The sequence below is a fragment of the Oncorhynchus gorbuscha genome, linkage group LG03, assembly GCF_021184085.1.
Source record: "Oncorhynchus gorbuscha isolate QuinsamMale2020 ecotype Even-year linkage group LG03, OgorEven_v1.0, whole genome shotgun sequence".
NCBI classification, from domain to species: Eukaryota; Metazoa; Chordata; class Actinopteri; order Salmoniformes; family Salmonidae; genus Oncorhynchus; species Oncorhynchus gorbuscha.
In genome coordinates this window covers 37,886,283-37,907,844 of record NC_060175.1, presented here as the reverse complement: position 1 = coordinate 37,907,844, position 21,562 = coordinate 37,886,283, and the positions used below count along the sequence as shown (strand labels likewise).

General features: G+C 45.5%; 1 protein-coding gene across 1 annotated transcript in view; it reads right to left on the bottom strand.

Annotated features, from left to right (window-relative positions):
• The window catches only part of LOC124031345 (solute carrier family 41 member 1-like), a 43,215-nt gene extending 21,959 nt beyond the window's left edge, over positions 1-21,256 (bottom strand). Inside the window, exons 1-2 of the mRNA XM_046342448.1 lie at positions 20,994-21,256; positions 18,542-19,730 (exon numbers count right to left, since the gene is read on the bottom strand). Coding sequence (XP_046198404.1) covers positions 18,542-19,024 — 483 coding nt within the window. The 5' untranslated portion in view covers positions 19,025-19,730; positions 20,994-21,256. The remainder of the gene's footprint in view (positions 1-18,541; positions 19,731-20,993) is intronic.
• Positions 21,257-21,562: the final 306 nt, after the last annotated feature.

Below are 21,562 nucleotides of genomic sequence, written 5' to 3'. Positions count from 1 at the left end.
ACAGTGAGAAATAGCTGTGTTTCATCAGCAGTCTGGGTGGAGGTGATAGCACTGTTAACCTCCTCTCTGTCTGTCAGCAGCCTGGGCTCTTTAAAATGGTTGACTCTACAGGGACTCCACCACCCCACCTTCTGTCCCTCTCCCAACCCAGCTCTGGTTAGCCAACCACCCTAACCCACTTCTCTCTCTGTCTCTCTTCTATTAAACTCTACCTCTTTCATTCCTCCCTTTTCCTTTCCCTACTTTCACCCTGTCCTCCTCTCTCTACTCTCCTCTCCAGCTGTTATATATGTTGTTGTCTCCAATGGAACAGTGGAGCCCAGCCAACACCTCACCCCCCAACGACCAGCCCCAGTTCTGCAAACTCTGTGGATAGTCAGTCAGTATCATGGTGTATCAAGAGGAAAGGAACGCAGCCCCGTTTGCCCAGTGTTGCTCATGTGGAGTGTTCACCGGGCATACCCCCCACGATAATTATTTTTTAGAAGATCTGGTGACTTTTTAAAAGGATATACCAATTTGTAAGTCGCTCTGGATAAGAGCGTCTGCTAAATGACTTAAATGTAAATGTAAATGTAATATTCTTCCCATTATTTTGGGTTGTGGGCCCCCTAAAGCTGCCGAGCATATGAACATGTTGTATGCCATGGCAAAATGCAAAATGTTTTGAATGACAGGAAATTAGATTTAAAACTGGGAAAAAAATCTGACTTTGCACAGGTCCAACACTGCTTGCGAACTTGGGGTTGGGGGGGCGTTGAGGTGGTAGGGTGATACTTGACTAGTACAGTGTTGAGACTTGACTAGGTGAGGGGTGAGGTCTGAAGAGAAGGAATTACAAAAGTTCCTAATATGTATTGCGTACCAGTGACTGGCTTGCTGTCTCTCTGGGTCTGACTAGCATGCTGTCTCGAGGACAGTGCACTGTTTCGTGCACAGGCAGGTTTGGCTGTCACAGTGGCACAAAGAGCTAAATAACCTTTAGAATGATGTTGTACCCAGACAGAGCTAAATAACCTTTAGAATGGTGTTGTACCCAGACAGAGCTAAATAACCTTTAGAATGGTGTTGTACCCAGACAGAGCTAAATAACCTTTAGAACAGTGTTGTACCCAGACAGAGCTAAATAACCTTTAGAATGGTGTTGTACCCAGACAGAGCTAAATAACCTTTAGAATGGTGTTGTACCCAGACAGAGCTAAATAACCTTTAGAATGGTGTTGTACCCAGACAGAGCTAAATAACCTTTAGAATGGTGTTGTACCCAGACAGAGCTAAATAACCTTTAGAACAGTGTTGTACCCAGACAGAGCTAAATAACCTTTAGAATGGTGTTGTACCCAGACAGAGCTAAATAACATTTAGAATGGTGTTGTACCCAGACAGATTATCAAAAGTACTGCATGTTTGGTAGAAATACTATGATGTTAAAAAATGTATTATGTTTAAAAACAGATTTTACCATGGTGCAGTTCGACAGCTAAATGAATGCAGCAGAAACACTGCTCATATGAAACTGCTGTGTATATCTGTACACTTTCTACAGGCAGGATTCTGAACCCAGCAGCATAAAACACCAACGCAATGTTGATGACTGTGCAGTGACACCAATGTTTGGAACACATATGACATCACAGGCAGTAACACTGATGGCACACAGCAGTGTTTCTGCTAGATTATTTTCCTAGGGGGGAGCCCCTGGGCCAATAATGCTGGTTGCTTACCAGCAGCCTTTCTATGTTAGTGATGGCTGTTTAACAGTCTGATGGCCTTGAGATAGAAGCTGTTTTTCAGTCTCTCGGTCCCAGCTTTGATGCACCTGTACTGACCTTGCCTTCTGGATGACAGCGTGGTAAACAGGCAGTGGCTCGGGTGGTTGTTGTCCTTGATTATATTTTTGACCTTCCTGTGACATCGGGTTGCTTTAGGTGTCCTGGAAGGTAGGTTGTTTGCCCCCGGTGATTCGTTGTGCAGACACCCTCTGGAGAGCCTTGAGGTTGTGGGCGGTGCAGTTGCCGTACCAGGCGGTGATACAGCCTGACAGGATGCTCTCGATTGCGCTTCTGTAAAAGTTTGAGAGGGTTTTAGGTGACAAGCCACATTTCTTCAGCCTCCTAAGGTTGAAGAGGCGCTGTTGTGCCTTCTTCACCACACTGTCTGTCTGTATGGGTGGACCATTTCAGTTTGTACATGATGTGTACGCCAAGGAACTTTCCACCTTCTCCACTACTGTCCCATTGATGTGGGTGCTCCCTTTGCTGTTTCCTGAAGTACACAATCATCTCCTTTGTTTTGTTGATGTTTTGTGAGAGGTTGTTTTCCTGACACCACACTCCGAGTGCCCTCACCTCCTCCCTGTAGGCTGTCTAGTCATTGTTGGTAATCAAGCCTACTACTGTTGTGTCGTCTGCAAACTTGATGATTTATTTATTATTTATATTTATTTTTATGATGATTGAGTTGGAGGCACACATGGCCACGTAGTCATGGGTGAACAGGGAGTACAGGGGGGGGGGATGAACATGTACCCTTGTGGGGTCCCAGTGTTGAGGATCAGCGAAGTGGAGATATTGTTTCTTACCTTCACCACCTGGGGGCGGCCCGTCAGGAAGTCCTGGACCCAATTGCAGAGGACGGGGTTGAGACCCAGAGCCATAAGCTTAATGATGAGCTTGGAGGGTACTATGGTGTTGAATGCTGAGCTGTAGTCAATGAACAGCATTCTTACATAGGTATTCCTCATGTCCAGATGGAATAGATCAGTGTGCAGTGTGATGGCGATTGCATCGTATGTGGACCTGTTGGGGCGGTATGCAACCTGAAGTGGGTCTAGGGTGGCAGGTAAGGTGGAGGTGATATGATCCTTGACTAGTCTCTCAAAGTACTTCATGATGACAGAAGTGAGTGCTACGGGGCGATAGTCATTTATTTCAGTTATCTTTGCCTTCTTTGGTACAGGAACAATGGTGGCCATCTTGTAACATGTGAGGACAGCAGACTGGGATAGGGTGCGATTGAATATGTCCGTAAACACACCAGCCAGCGGGTCTGCGCATGCTCTGAAGATGAGGGTTAACATGTTTAAATATCTTACTCACGTCGGCCACGGAGGAGGAGAGGGGGGGCCCGCAGTCCCTGGTAGCGGGCCGCGTCGGTATTACCCTCAAAGAGGACAAAGAAGGTGTTTAACCTGTCTGGAAGTAAGACGTCGTTGACCGTGACATGGCTGTTTTTCTTTTTGTAGTCTGCACACTCTGCCACATATGTCTCGTGTCTGGCCTGTTGTGTTGCGACTGCATTTTGTCCCTATACCGACATTTCACTTGTTTGATTGCCTTGCGGAGGGAATAACTACACTGTTTATATTCAGCCATATTCCCCCGACTTCTTTCCATGGTTGAATGTGGTGGTTCGCACTTGAAATTTTGCGCAAATTCCGCTGTGTATCCACAGTTTCTGGTTGGGGTAGGTTTTAATAGTCTCAGTGGGTACAACATCTCAGTCAGCATATAAATCGATGTTACTGTCTGAGGCTTCCCGGAACATTTTCCAGCCCATGTGATCAAAACAATCTTGAAGCATGGATTCCGATTGGTCAGACCAGCACTGAATGGTTCTAGTCCCGGGTACATCCTGTTTGAGTTTCTGCCTATAGGACGGTATGAGCAAGATGGAGTCGTGGGCGGATTTGCCGAAGGGAGGGTGGCGGATGTCCTTGTATGCATCGTGGAAGTTAGAAATTTAGGTAGCTTTGTTAAAATCCCAAGCTACGATAAACGCAGCCTAGGATATAAGGTTTCCAGTGTACATATAGTCCAGTGAAGTTCCGTCGAGGTCTCTGCCTGGCTTTGGGGTGGGGGGGGTATACACGGCTGTGACTATAATCAAAGAGAATTCTCTCGGGAGATAATGCGGTCGGCATTTGATTGTAAGGAATTCTAGGTCAGGTGAACAAAAGGACATCAGTTCCTGTATGTTGTTAATGTTACACCATGAGTCGTTAATCATGAGGCATACACCCCTGCCCTTCTTACCAGAGAGATGTTTGTTTCTGTTGGCGCTCCGCATGAAGAAACCCGTTGGCTGTATCGACTTTGACAACATATCCCAAGTGAGCAATGTTTCTGTGAAACAGAGAATGTTACAATCTCTGATGCCTCTCTGGAAGGCAACTCGTCACCTAATTTCGTCCACATTGTTGTCTAGAGACTGGACATTGGCGACTAATATGCTCAGAAGCAGTGAGTGTTGTGCTCACCTTCTAAGTCTAACCAGGAGGGCGCTCCCTCTGCCTCTCCTGCGGTGACAATGTTGTTTTGGGTCGGCCTCTGGGATTAGATCCAATGTACAGGGTGGAGGTCCGAACAAAGGATCCCCTTCTGGAAATTATTCGTAATGTTGGTAAGGTGACGTCACTCTTATATTCAATAGCTCTTCCCGGCTGTATGTAATAACACTTAACATTTTCTGGGCTAACAATGTAAAAAATAATACATAAAAAACAAAACAAATTACTGCATAGTTTCCTAAGGACTTGAAGCGAGGCGACCATCTCTGTCGGCGCCATCTTGTTGAGCATTTTTTTCAGCCACTCAATAGCAGGCTAACCCACTAAAACCTTCAAACTCAATCAGAAACTAACAAGCTAGCCATACACTCTCAGATAAAGGGTATGGTTAGGGTACAGTATTGTTCAATGGGGCACAAAAATATAAAAATATACACAATGTACACAAAGGTACACATATGATCTCACATGGTACTGTTCGGTACATTTTATGGTACATGTGCCGATAACCTAGTAGAATGGTACATTTGTGTGACACTAAAGAGCTGTAATTAATATTGTAGCAAACTTAACCCAACACTGAGTGACCTTGTCAAGTGGTACGGACCTCCTGGTGTAATGGTTAAGGTCTGGATTTACCCAGGTTCGAGTCCCGGTCAGGGCTACCCCACAAATTCATTCCATTGTTGTCAGTAGTGGGATGGCGTACAGGTGTATACTGTACATGTGAGGGACTTGATATAGAGAAGAGGTACATTTTTGTCACTTAAAAGGAACAAATGGTACACTATTGTCTCTTTTAAGGTACAAACTGCATGGGTACAACTATGCACCTGTAACTAATGGTAAAATGGTACCTTACTGGGTACCACTACAGTGATAAGCATTTGTACAATTCTGTACCTTTTTTCTGAGTTTATGCCAGTCAATGATTGACAGGATGTAGCAATGTTAATAGGCTATTCCACAGTGTAGCACTTAAAAGGGGGATTTGGATGGTTAGAAAATGCACATTAATCAACTTCTGAGTGTCACGCCTTGGTCTTAGTGTTTTGTGTTTTCGTTGATTGTTTGGTCAGACCAGGGTGTGACATGGGTTTGTTTTGTTGTATTTCGTATTGGGGTTTTGTGGTTATTGGGATTGCGGCTGAATAGGGGTGTTGTATGGGCTTGGCTGCCTGAGGCGGTTCTCAATCAGAGTCAGGTGATTCTCGTTGTCTCTGATTGGGAACCGTATTTAGGTAGCCTGGGTTTCGCTTTGTATTTCGTGGGTGTTTGTTCCTGTCTCTGTGTAGTGTTCACCAGATAGGCTGTAATTAGATTTCACGTTCCGTTTGTTGTTTTGTATAAAGTTATTTCATGTATCGCGATCCTTCATTAAAGATCATGAGTAACCACCACGCTGCATTTCGGTCCAACTCTCTTTTAACAAACGAAGAACGCCGTTACACTGAGCATTTTTTTGTATTACCTTTGGGAGGGTGTTAAACAAAATAAACATACCACAAGTGTACCACTATTGAAATGACAACACAATTTAGGATGTTCACCCACTGTTCTTAGAACGCTGGAAAATACGACTATCCTCAAAAGGGCAACTACTTAATCATGTTTATAAGACCTTTTTCTAACCATTATTTCATTAAAATAGAGAAAAGTATTTGTCACTGTGTTGGTATAACCTTGTATTTCCCTGTATTGTTGTTATAAATATGTTATATCATTGTAACCGTTGCTAGTACCTGTTTCAGTGGTGCCGTTTTTGTCTAATCTCTGTTGATTTTACAATTTGGAGATTAGCTTATATTTTGCAGTTTTCGCGGTTTGAACAAATGACTTTTAACTTGATCTATAAGTCATTTAAATCCAGGCAAGTCCAGTTTCATATTCCTGTCACGGCAATTCGCCAATCTTGTGAGGATTTCGTTCTGTGGCAATATAAAATTAAGACGTTGAAAATACACCAAGAATTTTGAAGTGACTGATCTTCACGGGGAGTTATTCAATTCTTTGTGTGTATATATACAGTACCAGTCAAAAGTTGGGACACACCTACTCATTCAAGAGTTTTTCTTTATTTTTTAAAACAATTTCTACATTGTAGAATAATAGTGAAGACATCAAAACTATAAAATAAAATATATGGAATCATGTAGTAACCAAAAAAGTGTTAAACAAGTCCAAATATATGTTATATTCTTCAAAGTAGCCACCCTTTGAATTGATGACAGTGTTGCACATCCTTGGCATTCTCTCAACCAGCTTCACCTGGAATACTTTTATGCTGAGCACTTGTGGGCTGCTTTTCCTTCACTGTACAGTCCAAATAATTCCAAACCATCTCAATTGGGTTGAAGTGGGTGATTGTGGAGGCCAGGTCATCTGATGCAGCACTCCATCACTCTCCTTCTTGGTCAAATAGCCCTTACACAGCCTGGAGGTGTGTTGGGTCATTGTCCTGTTGAAAAACACATGAAAGTCCCGCTAAGCTGTGAAGCATTTATTTGGGCTGCAATTTCTGAGGCTCTGCAGCAGAGGTAACTCTGGGTCTTCCTTTCCTGTGACTGTCCTCATGAGAGCCAGTTTCATCAAAGTGCTTGATGTTTTTTTGCGACTGCACTTGAAGAAATGTTCAAAGTTCTTGCAATTTTCCGCATTGACTGACCTTCATGTCTTAAAGTAATGATGGACTTTTCCTTTCTCTTTGCTTATTTGAGCTGTCCCATCTCCACAGAGGAACTCTGGAGCGCTGTCAGAGTAACCATTGGGTTCTTGGTCACCTCCCTGATTAAGGCCCTTCTCCTCTGATTGCTCAGTTTGGCAGGGAGGCCAGATCTAGGAAGAGGTTTGGTGGTTCCAAACTTCTTCCATTTAAGAATAATGGGGGCCACTATGATTTTGGGGACCTTCAATGCTGCAGTAATGATTTGCTACCCTTCCACAGATCTGTGCCCCGATACAATCCTGTCTCGGAGCTCTACGGATAATTATTTTGACCTCATTGTTTGGTTTTGCACTGTCAACCTTATATAGACAGGTGTGTGCCTTTCCAAATCATATTAAATCAATTGAATTTACCACAGGTGGACTCCAATAAAGTGGTAGAAACATCTCAAGGATAATCAATGGAAAAAGGAAGCACCTGAGCTCAATTTTGAGTCTCATAGAAAAGGGTATGAATACCTATGTAAACAGGGTATCTGTTTTATATTTGTAATACATTGGGGCAAAAAAGTATTTAGTCAGCCACCAATTGTGCAAGTTCTCCCACTTAAAAAGATGAGAGAGGCATACATATTTGGTCAATAACAAAAGTTTATCTCAATACTTTGTTATATACCCTTTGTTGGCAATGACAGAGGTCAAACGTTTTCTGTAAGTCTTCACAAGGTTTTCACACACTGTTGCTGGTATTTTGGCCCATTCCTCCATGCAGATCTCCTCTAGAGCAGTAATGTTTTGGGGCTGTTGCTGGGAAACACGGACTTTCAACTCCCTCCAAAGATTTTCTATGGGGTTGAGATCTGGAGACTGGCTAGGCCACTCCAGGACCTTGAAATGCTTCTTATGAAGCCACTCCTTCGTTGCCCGGTGCGTTGTGTTTGGGATCATTGTCATGCTGAAAGACCCAGCCACGTTTCATCTTCAATGCCCTTGCTGATGGAAGGAGGTTTTCACTCTAAATCTCACAATACATAGCCCCATTCATTCTTTCCTTTACACGGATCAGTCGTCCTGGTCCCTTTGCAGAAAAACAGCCCCAAAGCATGATGTTTCCACCCCCATGCTTCACAGTAGGTATGGTGTTCTTTGGATGCAACTCAGCATTCTTTGTCCTCCAAACACGACGAGTTGAGTTTTTACCAAAAAGTTATATTTTGGTTTCATCTGACCATATGACATTCTCCCAATCTTCTTCTGGATCATCCAAATGCTCTCTGGCAAACTACCGACGGGCCTGGACATGTACTGGCTTAAGCAGGGGGACACGTTTAGCACTGCAGAATTTGAGTCCCTGGCGTCGTAGTGTGCTACTGATGGTAGGCTTTGTTGCTTTGGTCCCAGCTCTCTGCAGGTCATTCACTAGGTCCCCCCGTGTGGTTCTGGGATTTTTGCTCACCGTTCTTGTGATCATTTTGACCCCACGGGTGAGATCTTGCGTGGAGCCCCAGATCGAGGGAGATTATCAGTGGTCTTGTATGTCTTCCATTTCCTAATAATTGCTCCCACAGTAGATTTCTTCAAACCAAGCTGCTTACCTATTGCAGATTCAGTCTTCCCAGCCTGGTGCAGGTCTACAATTTTGTTTCTGGTGTCCTTTGACAGCTCTTTGGTCTTGGCCATAGTGGAGTTTGGAGTGTGACTGTTTGAGGTTGTGGACAGGTGTCTTTTATACTGATAACAAGTTCAAACAGGTGCCATTAATACAGGTAATGAGTGGAGGACAGAGGAGCCTCTTAAAGAAGAAGTTACAGGTCTGTGAGAGCCAGAAATCTTGCTTGTTTGTAGGTGACCAAATACTTATTTTCCACCATCATTTGCAAATAAATTCACTAAAAATCCAATAATGTGATTTTCTGGATTTTTTTTCTAATTTTGTCTGTCATAGTTGAAGTGTACCTATGATGAAAATTACAGGCCTCTCTCATCTTTTTAAGTGGGAGAACTTGCACAATTTGTGTCTGACTAAATACTTTTTTGCCCCACTGTAAATTTGCAAACATTACAAAAACATGTTTTTGTTTCGTCCTTATAGGTTATTGTTTGTAGATTGATGAGGATTTTTTATTTATTTAATCCATTTTAGAAAATATGGCTATAACGTAACAAAACGTTGAAAAAGTAAAGGGGTCTGAATACTTTCCTAATGCACTCTATGTGATAAGAGCAGATTATATATGTGGATCAATGAAATGACTGTTTGCACCATAGAGATTTTATCTTTATTCACTTCTGTGAATAATTCGACCAGACTACAAAAAGAGAGACAGCTGGAAACCAGTATAATTTTCCAGATTATTAGAATAAACCAGATCGACAGGGGACCAAGTCCACACTCTCGTTTCCCACTGGCTCCTGTAGAAACCCGGCAACTGGATGTGGTTGTCCCAAAATGTCCTCCTGTGGGGGGAGAGAGTTTGCTGGTTTCAGGCTGTAGTGTTGATTGTGAATTCCTGTTTACTGTTTGCTGTATTTTTAGATATTGTTTGTTTATATTTGAGACGCTGAGACTGAACCAATGTCCTGCCTCACGGTTTTATTTTGGTCATCTGCACGTCATCTGACGCCACAGTGTGGGGAAGACAGACAGACGGATAAGAGATAGACAAACAGATAGGAGAAATCATACAAGGCAACAAACAAGTTACCCCACATTTTTACACTATATAAACTGTGAATGGCAATCAACTGTGGCTGAGACACTATCTGGTGTGGAGTGCTCTCTCTCTCTCTCTCTACTGGAAGCATGTCCAGCATGTCCAACATCAAAACAACCATTGCACCTGTCTTGACCTTTGACGTTCATAGGAAGGTCATAAATCACATCTAACGAAGAACAAATCTGTGAACCTTCCTCTCACTGACCTACAGTAAGTGTCAATTTCAGAGGGTGTGAAAGTGTCCATTTCAGAAGACCATTTCAGCAGGCGCACTGCTCCTGTGGTTTGGGATTGACAGACAGTATTGGGACACTGTGTGCTCAGGTTTGGGATTGACAGACAGTATTGGGACACTGTGTGCTCAGGTTTGGGATTGACAGACAGTATTGGGACACTGTAGGAATGGGGCCTAAGACAGGGTGTGTGTGTGTGTGTGTGTGTGTGTGTGTGTGTGTGTGTGTGTGTGTGTGTGTGTGTGTGTGGTGAGGAGGAAACTAAGGGAAGTTAAATAGGTGGGTCACATTTCACACAGAGATTGGGGCTCCCGAGTGGCATAGCGGTCTAAGGCACTGCATCTCAGTGCTAGAGGCGTCACTACAGACCCTGGTTTGATTCCAGGCTGTATCACAACTGGCCATGATTGGGAGTCCCATAGGGTAGCGCACAAATTGGCCCAGCGTCGTCCGGGTTTTTCCGGGGTAGGCCATCATAGTAAATAAGAATTAGTTCTTAACTGACTTGCCTAGTTAAATAAAGGTTAAATAAAAAATGTTTAAAAAATTAAATGATCGAGAACGCTGTGGAGAACGCATGCATGCATCACCCTGGGCAACCATTCCTCACTCCAGCAGCTGAGCTGAGGGGCAACACACACACATTGAGAGGATGATGTATTTTGCATCTACCATACATCTGAGTCAGGGAGATAGAGATAGAGAGAGGAAGAGAGCAGGGTAATTGCCTCCTGTAAGGGCAGAAGGGGATTAGCTGTTAGCTGAGTTAGCAGTGGGTCAGGGGAGGGGAATTACAATGTGATAGAACCTACTAGACAGGCTTCTAGAATCAATCATTATATTGAAGACATTGTCACGATCTATTATTTATCTTCACACAGGAAATGATATCACCTTCTCTTTTCTTTATCATCATAGCTGTTGTTATTAACTCTTTAATAGGGTGAAAATAATTCAGTATTTAGCAGGGAAGTTCAGAGAACTACAGATGAATCAGCATGCTATGATTGAATGCGAAAATGAGAGGTAGACTGTCAGGAAAAGAGAGAACGTCCTGGTTAGAGGGCAGGATATGGGTAACCGCATAAGAGTGCAGGCTATTAACCACACTAATCTGTCCTTATGACAAGTATAACCCCAGAACCAGAGTGGTGAGCACTTTCTTTCTCTTCACCATTTTGCTCTCTGTGTGTTCCTCCCTCTCTCCCTCTCTCTTTCTTCAGAGTTCCTGTGTTACACTATGTTGGCATCAGAATGGGCAGTCAGTGCCAGCACTTGGTCTCCAAGCAACCAGACACCTCCAGCTTTATCTGTAGCAGAGGCTGACCTTAAATAAATATATGACCTGTCAGCCACCCAGTCCCAGGACTGTATTTTTACACTGACAGTACCGCAAAAAACACGGTAACACACACGTACTGGCAGAAACATTACACAGTAAACTCACACACAACCATGCACACCACATGCACACAGACCAACAAATATCCACATATTATAATATACTGCATATCCAAACCCAGTTTACACCAGGCAAGTCAACAGGAAAGTGTGAAGAATTCTATTAAATTGTTTCCCCTGTGGCTCTTAGAACCCAGCGGTGCTCTGGCTATAGACTGTTGTTTGTCTCCTTTGGGTTACAGTCAGCTACAGTGGCTGAAATACACACTATATTTTACAGCTGCGTGCTCATACTATACTCTGTTTTATTATATGAGGTGTTATTAAATTCTGTTCTGCTCAGCTCTATTCTATCAGAAAATAGAACCATGAGGATCTACTTATGTGTTTGAGTTTGTCTCAGCAGTATTCACAGATACAGTTGAAGTCGGAAGTTTACGTACACTTAGGTTGGAGTCATTAAAACTAGTTTTTCAACCACTCCACAAATTTCTTGTGAACAAAAAATTCCGGAACATGAGATCATGACTTTAGAAGCTTCTGATAGGCTAACTGTCATAATTTGAGTCAATTGGATGTGTACCTGTGGATGTATTTCAAGGCCTACCTTCAAACTCAGTGCCTCTTTGCTTGACAAAATGAGAAAATCAAAAGAAATCAGCCAGGACCTCAATTTTTTTTGTAGACCTCCACAAGTCTGGGTCATCCTTGGGAGCAATTTCCAAATGCCTGAAGGTACAACAAACAATAGTACGCAAGTATAAACACCATGGGACCATGCAGCCGCCATACTGCTCAGGAAGGAGACGCCTTCTGTCTCCGAGAGATGAACGTACTTTGGTGTGAAAAGTGCAAATCAATCCCAGAACAACAGCAAAGGACCTTGTGAAGATGCTGGAGGAAACCGGTACAAAAGTATCTATATCCACAGTAAAACAAGTCCTATATTGACATAACCTGAAAGGCCGCTCAGCAAGGAAGAAGCCACTGCTCCAAAACCGCCACAAAAAAAGCCAGACTACGGTTTGCACATGGGGACAAAGATCGTACTTTTTGGAGAAATGTCCTCTGGTCTGATGAAACAAAAATAGAACTGTTTTGCCATAATGACCATCGTTATGTTTGGAGGAAAAGGGGGAGGCTTGTAATTCGAAGAACACCATCCCAACCATGAAGCACGGGGGTGGCAATATCATCCTGTGGGGGTGCTTTGATGTAGGAGGGACTGGTGTACTTCACAAAATAGATGGCATCATGAGGGAGGAAAATTATGTTAATATATTGAAGCAACATCTCAAGACATCTGTCAGGAAGATAAAGCTTGGTCGCAAATGGGTCTTTCAAATGGACAATGACCCCAAGCATACTTCCAAAGTTGTGGCAAAATGGCTTAAGGACAACAAAGCCAAGGTATTGGAGTGGCCATCACAAAGCCCTGACCTCAATCCTATAGAAAATGTGTGGGCAGAACTGAAAAAGTGTGTGCGAGCAAGGAGGCTTACAAACCTGACTCAGTTACACCAGCTCTGTCAGGAGGAATGGGCCAAAATTCACCCAACTTATTGTGGGAAGCTTGTGGAAGGCTACCCGAAAGGTTTGACCCAAGTTAATCCATTTAAAAGGCAATGCTACCAAATACTAATTGAGTGTATGTAAACTTCTGACTCACTAGGAATGTGATTAAAGAAATAAAAGCTGAAATAAATAATTCTCTCTACTATTATTTTGACATTTAACATTCTTAAAATAAAGTAGTGATCCTAACTGACCTAAAACAGGGTATTTTTACTCTGATTAAATGTCAGGAATTGTGAAAAACTGAGTTTAAATGTACTTGGCCATAAGGTGTATGCAAACTTCCGACTTCAAATGTAAGTCAGATAAAACAGATACTTCTTCATTTAACTGTCCAGCTGTCCTCTTTCTACCCCCCTCCACCCCATCTCCCCCTTAGCCACGCTAGCCTCGCCCTCAAGTGGGTGCTAACAAGACAACAAGCGTAGCTACAGAAGGTAGTGTTACGTATCAACAGCCATTCTCAGCCAATTCATTCTCAGCCGATTGATTTCTTGCGTCGCAACATTACGGAGGATTTCAATAAAGTTCAGCTTTCTCCAACTTTAGTCCCACCTGGTCAGCTCCCTCGCCCATGCTCGCAATTCTCAACGGTACCCCCGCACATTCCGCTTCTCTCGCTATCCTTCCATTAAAAGTGAATGGCTGTCACGCCCTGGTCGAAGTATTTTGTGTTTATCTTCATTTATTTGGTCAGGCCAGAGTGTGACATGGGTTTTTGTATGTGGTGTGTATGTAGTGGGATTGTAGCTTAGTGGGGTGTTCTAGGTAGGTCTATGGCTGTCTGAAATGGTTCTCAATCAGAGGCAGTTGTTTATCGTTGTCTCTGATTGGGAACCATAGTTAGGCAGCCATATTCTTTGGTTGTGTTGTGGGTGATTGTCCTTAGTGTCCTGATGTCCTTGTGCTGTGTTAGTTGACACAATTATAGGCTGTTTTCGGTTTTCGTTTTGTTTATTGTTTTGTAGTGTTTTTGTATTGATTCGTGTTATGTTTATTTAATTAAACATGGATCGCAATATACACGCTGCAGTTTGGTCCGACTCTCCTTCACCATTAGAAAACCGTTACAGAATCTCCCACTGTAAACGGACCAAGCAGCGTGTCAACAGGCAGGAGCAGCCCAAAGAGGAGATGCGTATTAAGGATTTCTGGACATGGGAGGAAATCCTCGACGGGAGAGGACCCTGGGCTAAACCAGGGGAGTGTAGCCGCCCAAAGGTGGAACAGGTGGAGGCAGCGAGGAGAGCAGAATCAGCCGGAGAGAGGAGCCGGCGATATGAGGGAACACGGTTGGCAAGGAAGCCTGAGAGTCAGCCCCAAAAATTTCTTGGGGGAAGGCTCAGGGAGAGAGTGGCAGTGTCAGGAGTCAGACCTGAGCCAACTCTCCCTGTTTATCGTGAGGAGCCAAGGAGGAGACCAGAGCCGGTGTTGGAGGTGAGCGAAGCAGAGACAGTGAAGGAGTTAATGGGGAAATTGGAGGAGAGAGAAATGAGGGAGTTGCTGTGTTGGTGCTTTTTGCATGGAATTCGCCCAACGGAACGTGTCAGGGATTTGATGGCACCTGGGTCAGAGCTCCATACTCGTCCTGAGGTGCGTGTTAGTCGGCTGGTGAAGTTGGTGCCAGCCTCACGCACCAGGCCTCCTGTGCACATCCCTAGCCTTGCACGTCCTGTGCCAACACTGCTCTCAAGATCTCCAGTACGCCTTCACGGTCTAGCCCATCCTGTGCCACCTCCACACACCAGCCCTCCGGTAGCAGCTCCCCGCACCAGGCTTCCTGTGCGTGTCCTCGGCCCAGTACCACCAGTGCCAGCACCACGCATCAGGCCTACAGTGCGCCTCGCCTGTCCTGCGCTGCCGGAGCCTCCCGCCTGTTCAGCGCTGTTGGAGCCTTTCTCCTCTCCTGCGCTACCGGAGTCTCCTGTCTGTTCAGCGCAGCCAGAGCTGCCAGCCTGTTCAACGCTGTTGCGGCCTTTCTCCTCTCCTGCGCTACCGGAGTCTCCTGTCTGTTCAGCGCAGCCAGAGCTGCCAGCCTGTTCAACGCTGTTGGAGCCTTTCTCCTCTCCTGCGCTGCCGGAGCCTCCCGCCTGTTCAGCGCTGTTGGAGCCTTTCTTCTCTCCTGCGCTGCCGGAGTCTCCTGTCTGTTCAGCGCAGCCAGAGCTGCCCGCCTGTTCAGCGCTGTTGGAGCCTTTCTTCTCTCCTGCGCTGCCGGAGTCCCCTGTCTGTTCAGCGCAGCCAGAGCTGCCAGCCTGCATGGAGCAGTCAGAGCTGCCAGCCTGCATGGAGCAGTCAGAGCTGTAAGTCTGCATGGAGCAGCCAGAGCTGTCAGTCTGCATGGTGCAGCCAGAGCTGCCAGCCTGCATGGAGCAGTCAGAGCTGTCAGTCTGCATGGAGCAGTCAGAGCTGTCAGTCTGCATGAAGCAGCCAGAGCTGTCAGTCTGCATGAAGCAGCCAGAGCTGTCAGTCTGCAAGGAGCTGTCAGTCTGCAAGGTGCTGTCAGTCTGCAAGGTGCTGTCAGTCTGCAAGGAGCTGCCAGTCTGCAAGGAGCTGCCAGTCTGCAAGGAGCTGTCAGTCTGCAAGAATCTGCCAGTCTGCAAGGAGCTGCCACTCTGCAAGGAGCTGCCAGTCTGCAAGGAGCTGCCAGTCTGCAAGGAGCTGCCAGTCTGCAAGGTGCTGTCAATCTGCAAGGTGCTGTCAGTCTGCAAGGAGCTGCCAGTCTGCAAGGAGCTGCCAGTCTGCACGGAGCCGCCAGAGCTGCTAGTCTGTAAGAAGCCGCCAGAGCTGTCAGCCTACATGGAGCAGCCAGAGCCGCCAGTCAGCGTGGAGCAGTCAGAGCCGCCAGTCAGCATGGAGCAGCCAGATCTTCCAGATCTGCCAGTCAGCCAGAATCTTCCAGATCTGCCAGTCAACCAGGCTCTTCCAGTTCTGCCAGTCAGCCAGACTCTTCCAGAACTGCCAGTCAGCCAGGATCTGCCAGTCGGCCAGGATCCGCCAGTCGGCCAGGATCCGCCAGTCGGCCAGGATCCGCCAGTCAGCCAGGATCTGCCAGTCAGCCAGGATCTGGTAGATTCATCAACCTGCCTGAGCTTCCTCTCACTCCTGAGCTTCCTTTCACTCCTGAGCATCCTTTCACTCCTGAGCATCCTTTCACTCCTGAGCATCCTTTCACTCCTGAGCTTTCTTTCACTCCCTGGCTTCCCCTCAGTCCCAAGCTTCCCCTCAGTCCCGAGCTTCCCCTCAGTCCCGAGCTTCCCCTCAGTCCCGAGCTGCCCCTCAGTCCCGAGCTGCCCCTCAGTCCCGATCTGCTCCTCAGTCTAGTGGGGTTCTGGGTGAGGACTACTAGGCCATGGTCTGCGGCGAGGGTGGACTATCCAAGGACGCGAGGAGGGACTAAGACAGTGGTTGAGTGGAGTCCACGTCCCGCGCCGGAGCCGCCACCATGGACAGACGCCCACCCGGACCCTCCCTATTGCTTTGAGGTGCGTTCGGGAGTCCGCACCTTGGGGGGGGGTGGGGGTTCTGTCACGCCCTGGTCGAAGTATTTTGTGTTTATCTTCATTAATTTGGTCAGGCCAGGGTGTGACATGGGTTTTTGTATGTGGTGTGTATGTAGTGGGATTGTAGCTTAGTGGGGTGTTCTAGGTAGGTCTATGGCTGTCTGAAATAGTTCTCTATCAGAGGCAGGTGTTTATCGTTGTCTCTGATTGGGAACCATATTTAGGCAGCCATATTCTTTGGTTGTGTTATGGGTGATTGTCCTTAGTGTCCTTAGTGTCTTGATGTCCTTGTGCTGTGTTAGTTGACACAAGTATAGGCTGTTTTCGGCTTTCGTTTCGTTTATTGTTTTGTAGTGTTTTTGCATTGATTCGTGTTACGTTTATTTAATTAAACATGGATCGCAATATACACGCTGCAGTTTGGTCCGACTCTCCTTCACCATTAGAAAACCGTTACAATGGCTTCCGATGTTTCAAGTAAAGTAAATGGGGTGTAAGGAGTGTAATATATTATGTAAATACCCCATATTCTCTGATGACCTCCCATTCTGTCTATACTCAGAGCTGAGATATCACATTGGCTGGCAGAGCAGTGATTGACATGTACAGGGCCAATCAGTTGACAGATCACTTCATTCAAACATGCCCAAGACCAACCCCTTAGTAGTCTTCATCACATAATGTGACCTCGCTAAGAAGAAGTTGTACCTTGATGACCACAGCTAAAGCCAAACATGTATGTGCTTTAGTTTGGTGTTTGTTATGCAGACTAATATAATAATATATGCGACTAGATCAGTCAGATAAGCAACTGTGTCCATTCCTCCCTTCATAAGGTCAAAATGTCCTCCTACCCTCTGCCAGTAAGAAGCCTTCTCCAGTACTTTTTATACTTTTTAGCCAGCAGTTCTGAAGTAGTGTTCACAGGCTAAAAGTGAAAGTGTCACATGTGCAGAAATGTGCACCAAGTCATTGCTCTCTCTCTCTCTACCTTGTGTGCATCATTTGACTCTTGCTTGCTGTCACTCATATGGCGAGGGGCTGAAGCTCATTGGTTGAACTCAAATTGCTAGGGGCTGGCCCACATGGGGGAAGATTTAGTGAAAATTGTGCAGCACAGCTTCTAAAAAAAAAACAGTTGCTTTCAAACTAGGGATTTCGTGGCTAATTGAGGTAAGACAGTAATTCTGCTCATACATTATGCATGTATGAAGAACACATTGACACATCCAGCCCAAAGTAGGAGGTTTAATAAAGACTTAGTAGGCGCAAAAGTTATGGAGCATGTCTTAACATGACTAGCACAACGCTGAAGACTGTTTCCTTATTGTCTTTAACGGGACTGGGACTAAGGTGAGTAGAGGGTGGAGGAGGTAGCATAAACACATTACAGTACAGCTCCTAGCACAAGCAAGGCAAGTGTTGTCTGTAGCCTCAACATTCTGTTTCTGAGTCCATACTGCTGAACTAAGACGTTCCATTATATTGACCAGGTACTCCATTGGCTGCTCTAACAATGAAAATAAATGTCTTCAAAAACGGAAGGCAGTCGGGAGGAAACAAAATCAGGTGGGACCATTCTAGCAAATGAGAGGGCAGATATGCATGTGAACATCCACAATGGTCCTTGCAATGTAGTATCCTTGGGACATCCCCACCCCATTGAAGTTTACATTTAAAAAGGTTCAGGTACGAGTTAGAGGTAGTTTCAGGTAAGGGTTATGGTTAGAATAGGGGTTAAGGTTAGGATTAGGGTTTAGGGTAGGGATGTCGCAAGGCACAACTCTGAAATCAAGTGTTTTTTCTCAAAGTTGTCGGGATGTCACGTGTCCTACTTATATCAGTACACTCGTAACAACTTAAAAACAACATTAAAAAACCTATATTCGACCAAATAAAGCTCACATAGCAAATGAGCCATTTGATTTTATGTTGACCAAATTCGACACTTATTGACCTCCATACAAAAACTCCTTGCTTGGTGAGTGGAAAAAACACCACCTGCTGGAGAATACAGATTTTCAGTTATCCCTCTCACTTTTCCTCTTCCTCTCTCTGCAGAATCAGATAGAATCAATATGTTCAGGAGTTTTGGTCCAGGAGTTTTGGAACTGTCACCTGACCCAAAATATATTGGTGTGAATCAAAACAGTTTCTCCTCACCTGAACAATATCCAGCACCATGCCCGCCGCCACCGTCCCGAACCCGGCCAGCAGGAATGGCAAGACCACCTGGAGGCCGATGGAGAAGGACGTCTCTTTTAACGGCGCTGGTGGCTCTGGGCTCTGGTCAGTGCTTATGTCGTCGCTCTCGTTGCTCTGGCTGCCATTCTCCAGGAGAGCGTCCTCCTCGCGCTGGCCCTTGGCATTCGCCCTGCAGTCTATCACCACTATCTCCCGGCCTTCATCTCCCGGTTCCCCAGACCTGTCTGTGAAGGATGTCACTTCTGTGAGCTCATACTCGCCCCTCTCCTCCGGTCTCATCTCCTCCGGTCTCATCTCCTCGGGGTCATCGGTGAGGATGGCCGGGTGAACAGAGCCGTTGGAGTGGAGGTACACTGGTGGTACCACTCTCTTCATTTCTATCGCCCCGGATGACATGTCGGTGTCCGGCGGTTGGTCTTGCTCTTTCGACCAAAGTACCATGCGGAAGCTTTTGGGGACAGTAGACTGAATTACAAATATAGGCTATGGCCAAAAGGTGTGGGATGGTTGGTTTAGATTCCCCTTGATCGGTTTTTAATAACCTGATCTCGCAAGTGAATTTATCCCATTAAAGAATGCTGGTGAGTGGCACTCAGCTGTGGTCATGAACGCAAAATGAAGTGGTAAAAAACGTTTTGAAAGCTCAACTAAGCTCCTGCAAAGGCAGGTGTGAGTAGCTGCTCTCCCCCAGGCGTGTGTGAGAATTTGCCGGTGCTTCGGGAGAAGCTGGAGTATGTCCTCCATTCACTGCGTAAGCACCGTAGGCAGATGTATAGAAGAATGAAACAATTATATATTTTTCAAAGAGAGCAAAAACAAACAAACCAATGTTTATCTGGTCAACAACGACTGGTAACCAAAAAGTCTTGAAAAGTTGGCTTGAAAAAGTACATGAAGTATTGCAGGTCCAGCTAGTAGCCTGAAGTTCTTTTCAGAAAGTCATCCAAGAGCGCAGGTCAGTCCTGCACGCGCTCTGACGGTGCTTTCAGACTAGCTCGCTCCAGACCGTGTCCTGGGCTGGGATGGTCTCACCTTTCACCAAGTGGCTATTTTATGAGGAGTATTTAAAGGTCTGCAGCACAAGGATATAGTTACGGAGCAGCCCTACAGGAGAACACTTCCCCTCAGCGCTCTGGCTGCTGTTTACCTAAAAGAGAAGAAAATTATAACTTTTAAGAATAGGCTATATGTCCTGTCTCTTTCACAGGGAACATCTCATCAACTTTCAGCTTTTTATGTAGCCAAGTTTACAAATGCGCATTATTGAGCACAAAATGACTGTCATGGAATGGACATGACAATACTGGATTTATTTGGTATAGGCACTGGTTGGAATACTTATGTTTATGATATCCTACTAAATGATGAGACATACATTTCTGGGGGGTTATTTGCCTAAGTATGTTATTCTCAAACACATTATGTCCATCAAGGGTAAGTCTATAGCTACAGTGTTACCTAATTCCACAATAGCATCCTTTCATGACATTATCATGTTATATGGATAGACCAGGGCTCCCCAACCCTGTTCCTGGAGAGTTACCATCCTGTCGGTTTTATCCAAACCCAGGTGTGAATAATCTGATTCAGTTTATGAACCAGCTAATTATTAGAATCAGGTGTTCTAGAATAGGGTTGGAGTGAAAATCTACAAGACGGTAGCGCTCCAGAAAAAGAAGCTGAGTTGAGGAAGGGGTGGGATGTTATCAGTTAAAAAAGCAGCGTGTTGTGCCAACAACCCTCCACGCTTTCCTCGGACTATGTTTGGCGTTATGAAGCCGGGTTACCTATGGAAGCGTTTACAAACGGTTTCATACAGCGCCAAACATCTAAATTCCTCTGGCCGGCTACAAATAATTATCCAATAGCCGAGGTGTAGGCTACATCCTCTAATGCTGATTCTCCCCCCGCATGTTACGACGTCAGATACTCTCCGGCTTTAGTGCGCATTTGGTTTCCCCCCTGGTCCTGAAACAATCCTGTTTAGTAGTCAAGACCAATACCCCGCCGCCCAACACGGCAAAGGCGTAAATTAGTACAAGCTTGGTCGTGGATGAATAGGGGGAAGGAACCCTTCTGTGAGTTTGTGATAATGCCGACACGACCGTTGAATTAAATTATAGATCGTGGGGATTTTTTGTTCTCCAAACCTGTAGCCCAGCTATGTATAATGAAATAATTCAGCCAACTGACGTAACAGGTAGACTAGTCATAACATAACGGTAACATGAGGCAGGGAATATTCTCTAAAGTGGCAAAAATCAACGATTCCCTTCTTCACAGAGAAATATGGGTGGTATAGAAAGAGCAGCGAGGAATACAATAGGAAAATAGCATGAGGTAAAAAGCATCCCCGTCCAATATGTCTGGATCGATACCAGCAGATCAGGTATAACAGACAGTTCTTTACCTAAAACGCAGAAGTCCACAGAGGAGACGAGTGAACAGACGCTGAACAGAGCGCACTGCTGAACGCCTCAAAACTGTTGTCTCATATCCTGCACTCCGTTATAATGTGTGCTGCAGCCTGATACGTGGGTGCCGGTATGCATGCCTGGTAACGGTAACCGTCCGTACCTGGCTTAATCGTTAACCCCACACGATTAAGGCTGTCACTTCCGACCCGTCACATTGTCCCATTTAGAACACCGCGAGCCGCTACATGCGCATATAACAATCTCATGGCATAGGAAGTCACAAGGCTGGGCAACCAGAGATGACGTGAGCGCGTGCGCGTGATAGCCCCCTGCGATTTGTCACGGTTGAGCGCTGCGCGGTGCAGCCAGCCGCATCTGTGTCCGATAAGCACGCTGTGCGTGTGTGTGTGTGTGTGTGTGTGTGTGTGTGTGTGTGTGTGTGTGTGTGTGTGTGTGTGTGTGTGTGTGTGTGTGTGTGTGTGTGTGTGTGTGTGTGTGTGTGTGTGTGTGTGTGTGTGTGTGTGTGTGGTTGTCTGGGAGTTCTTTGTCTTGTTATGGATTT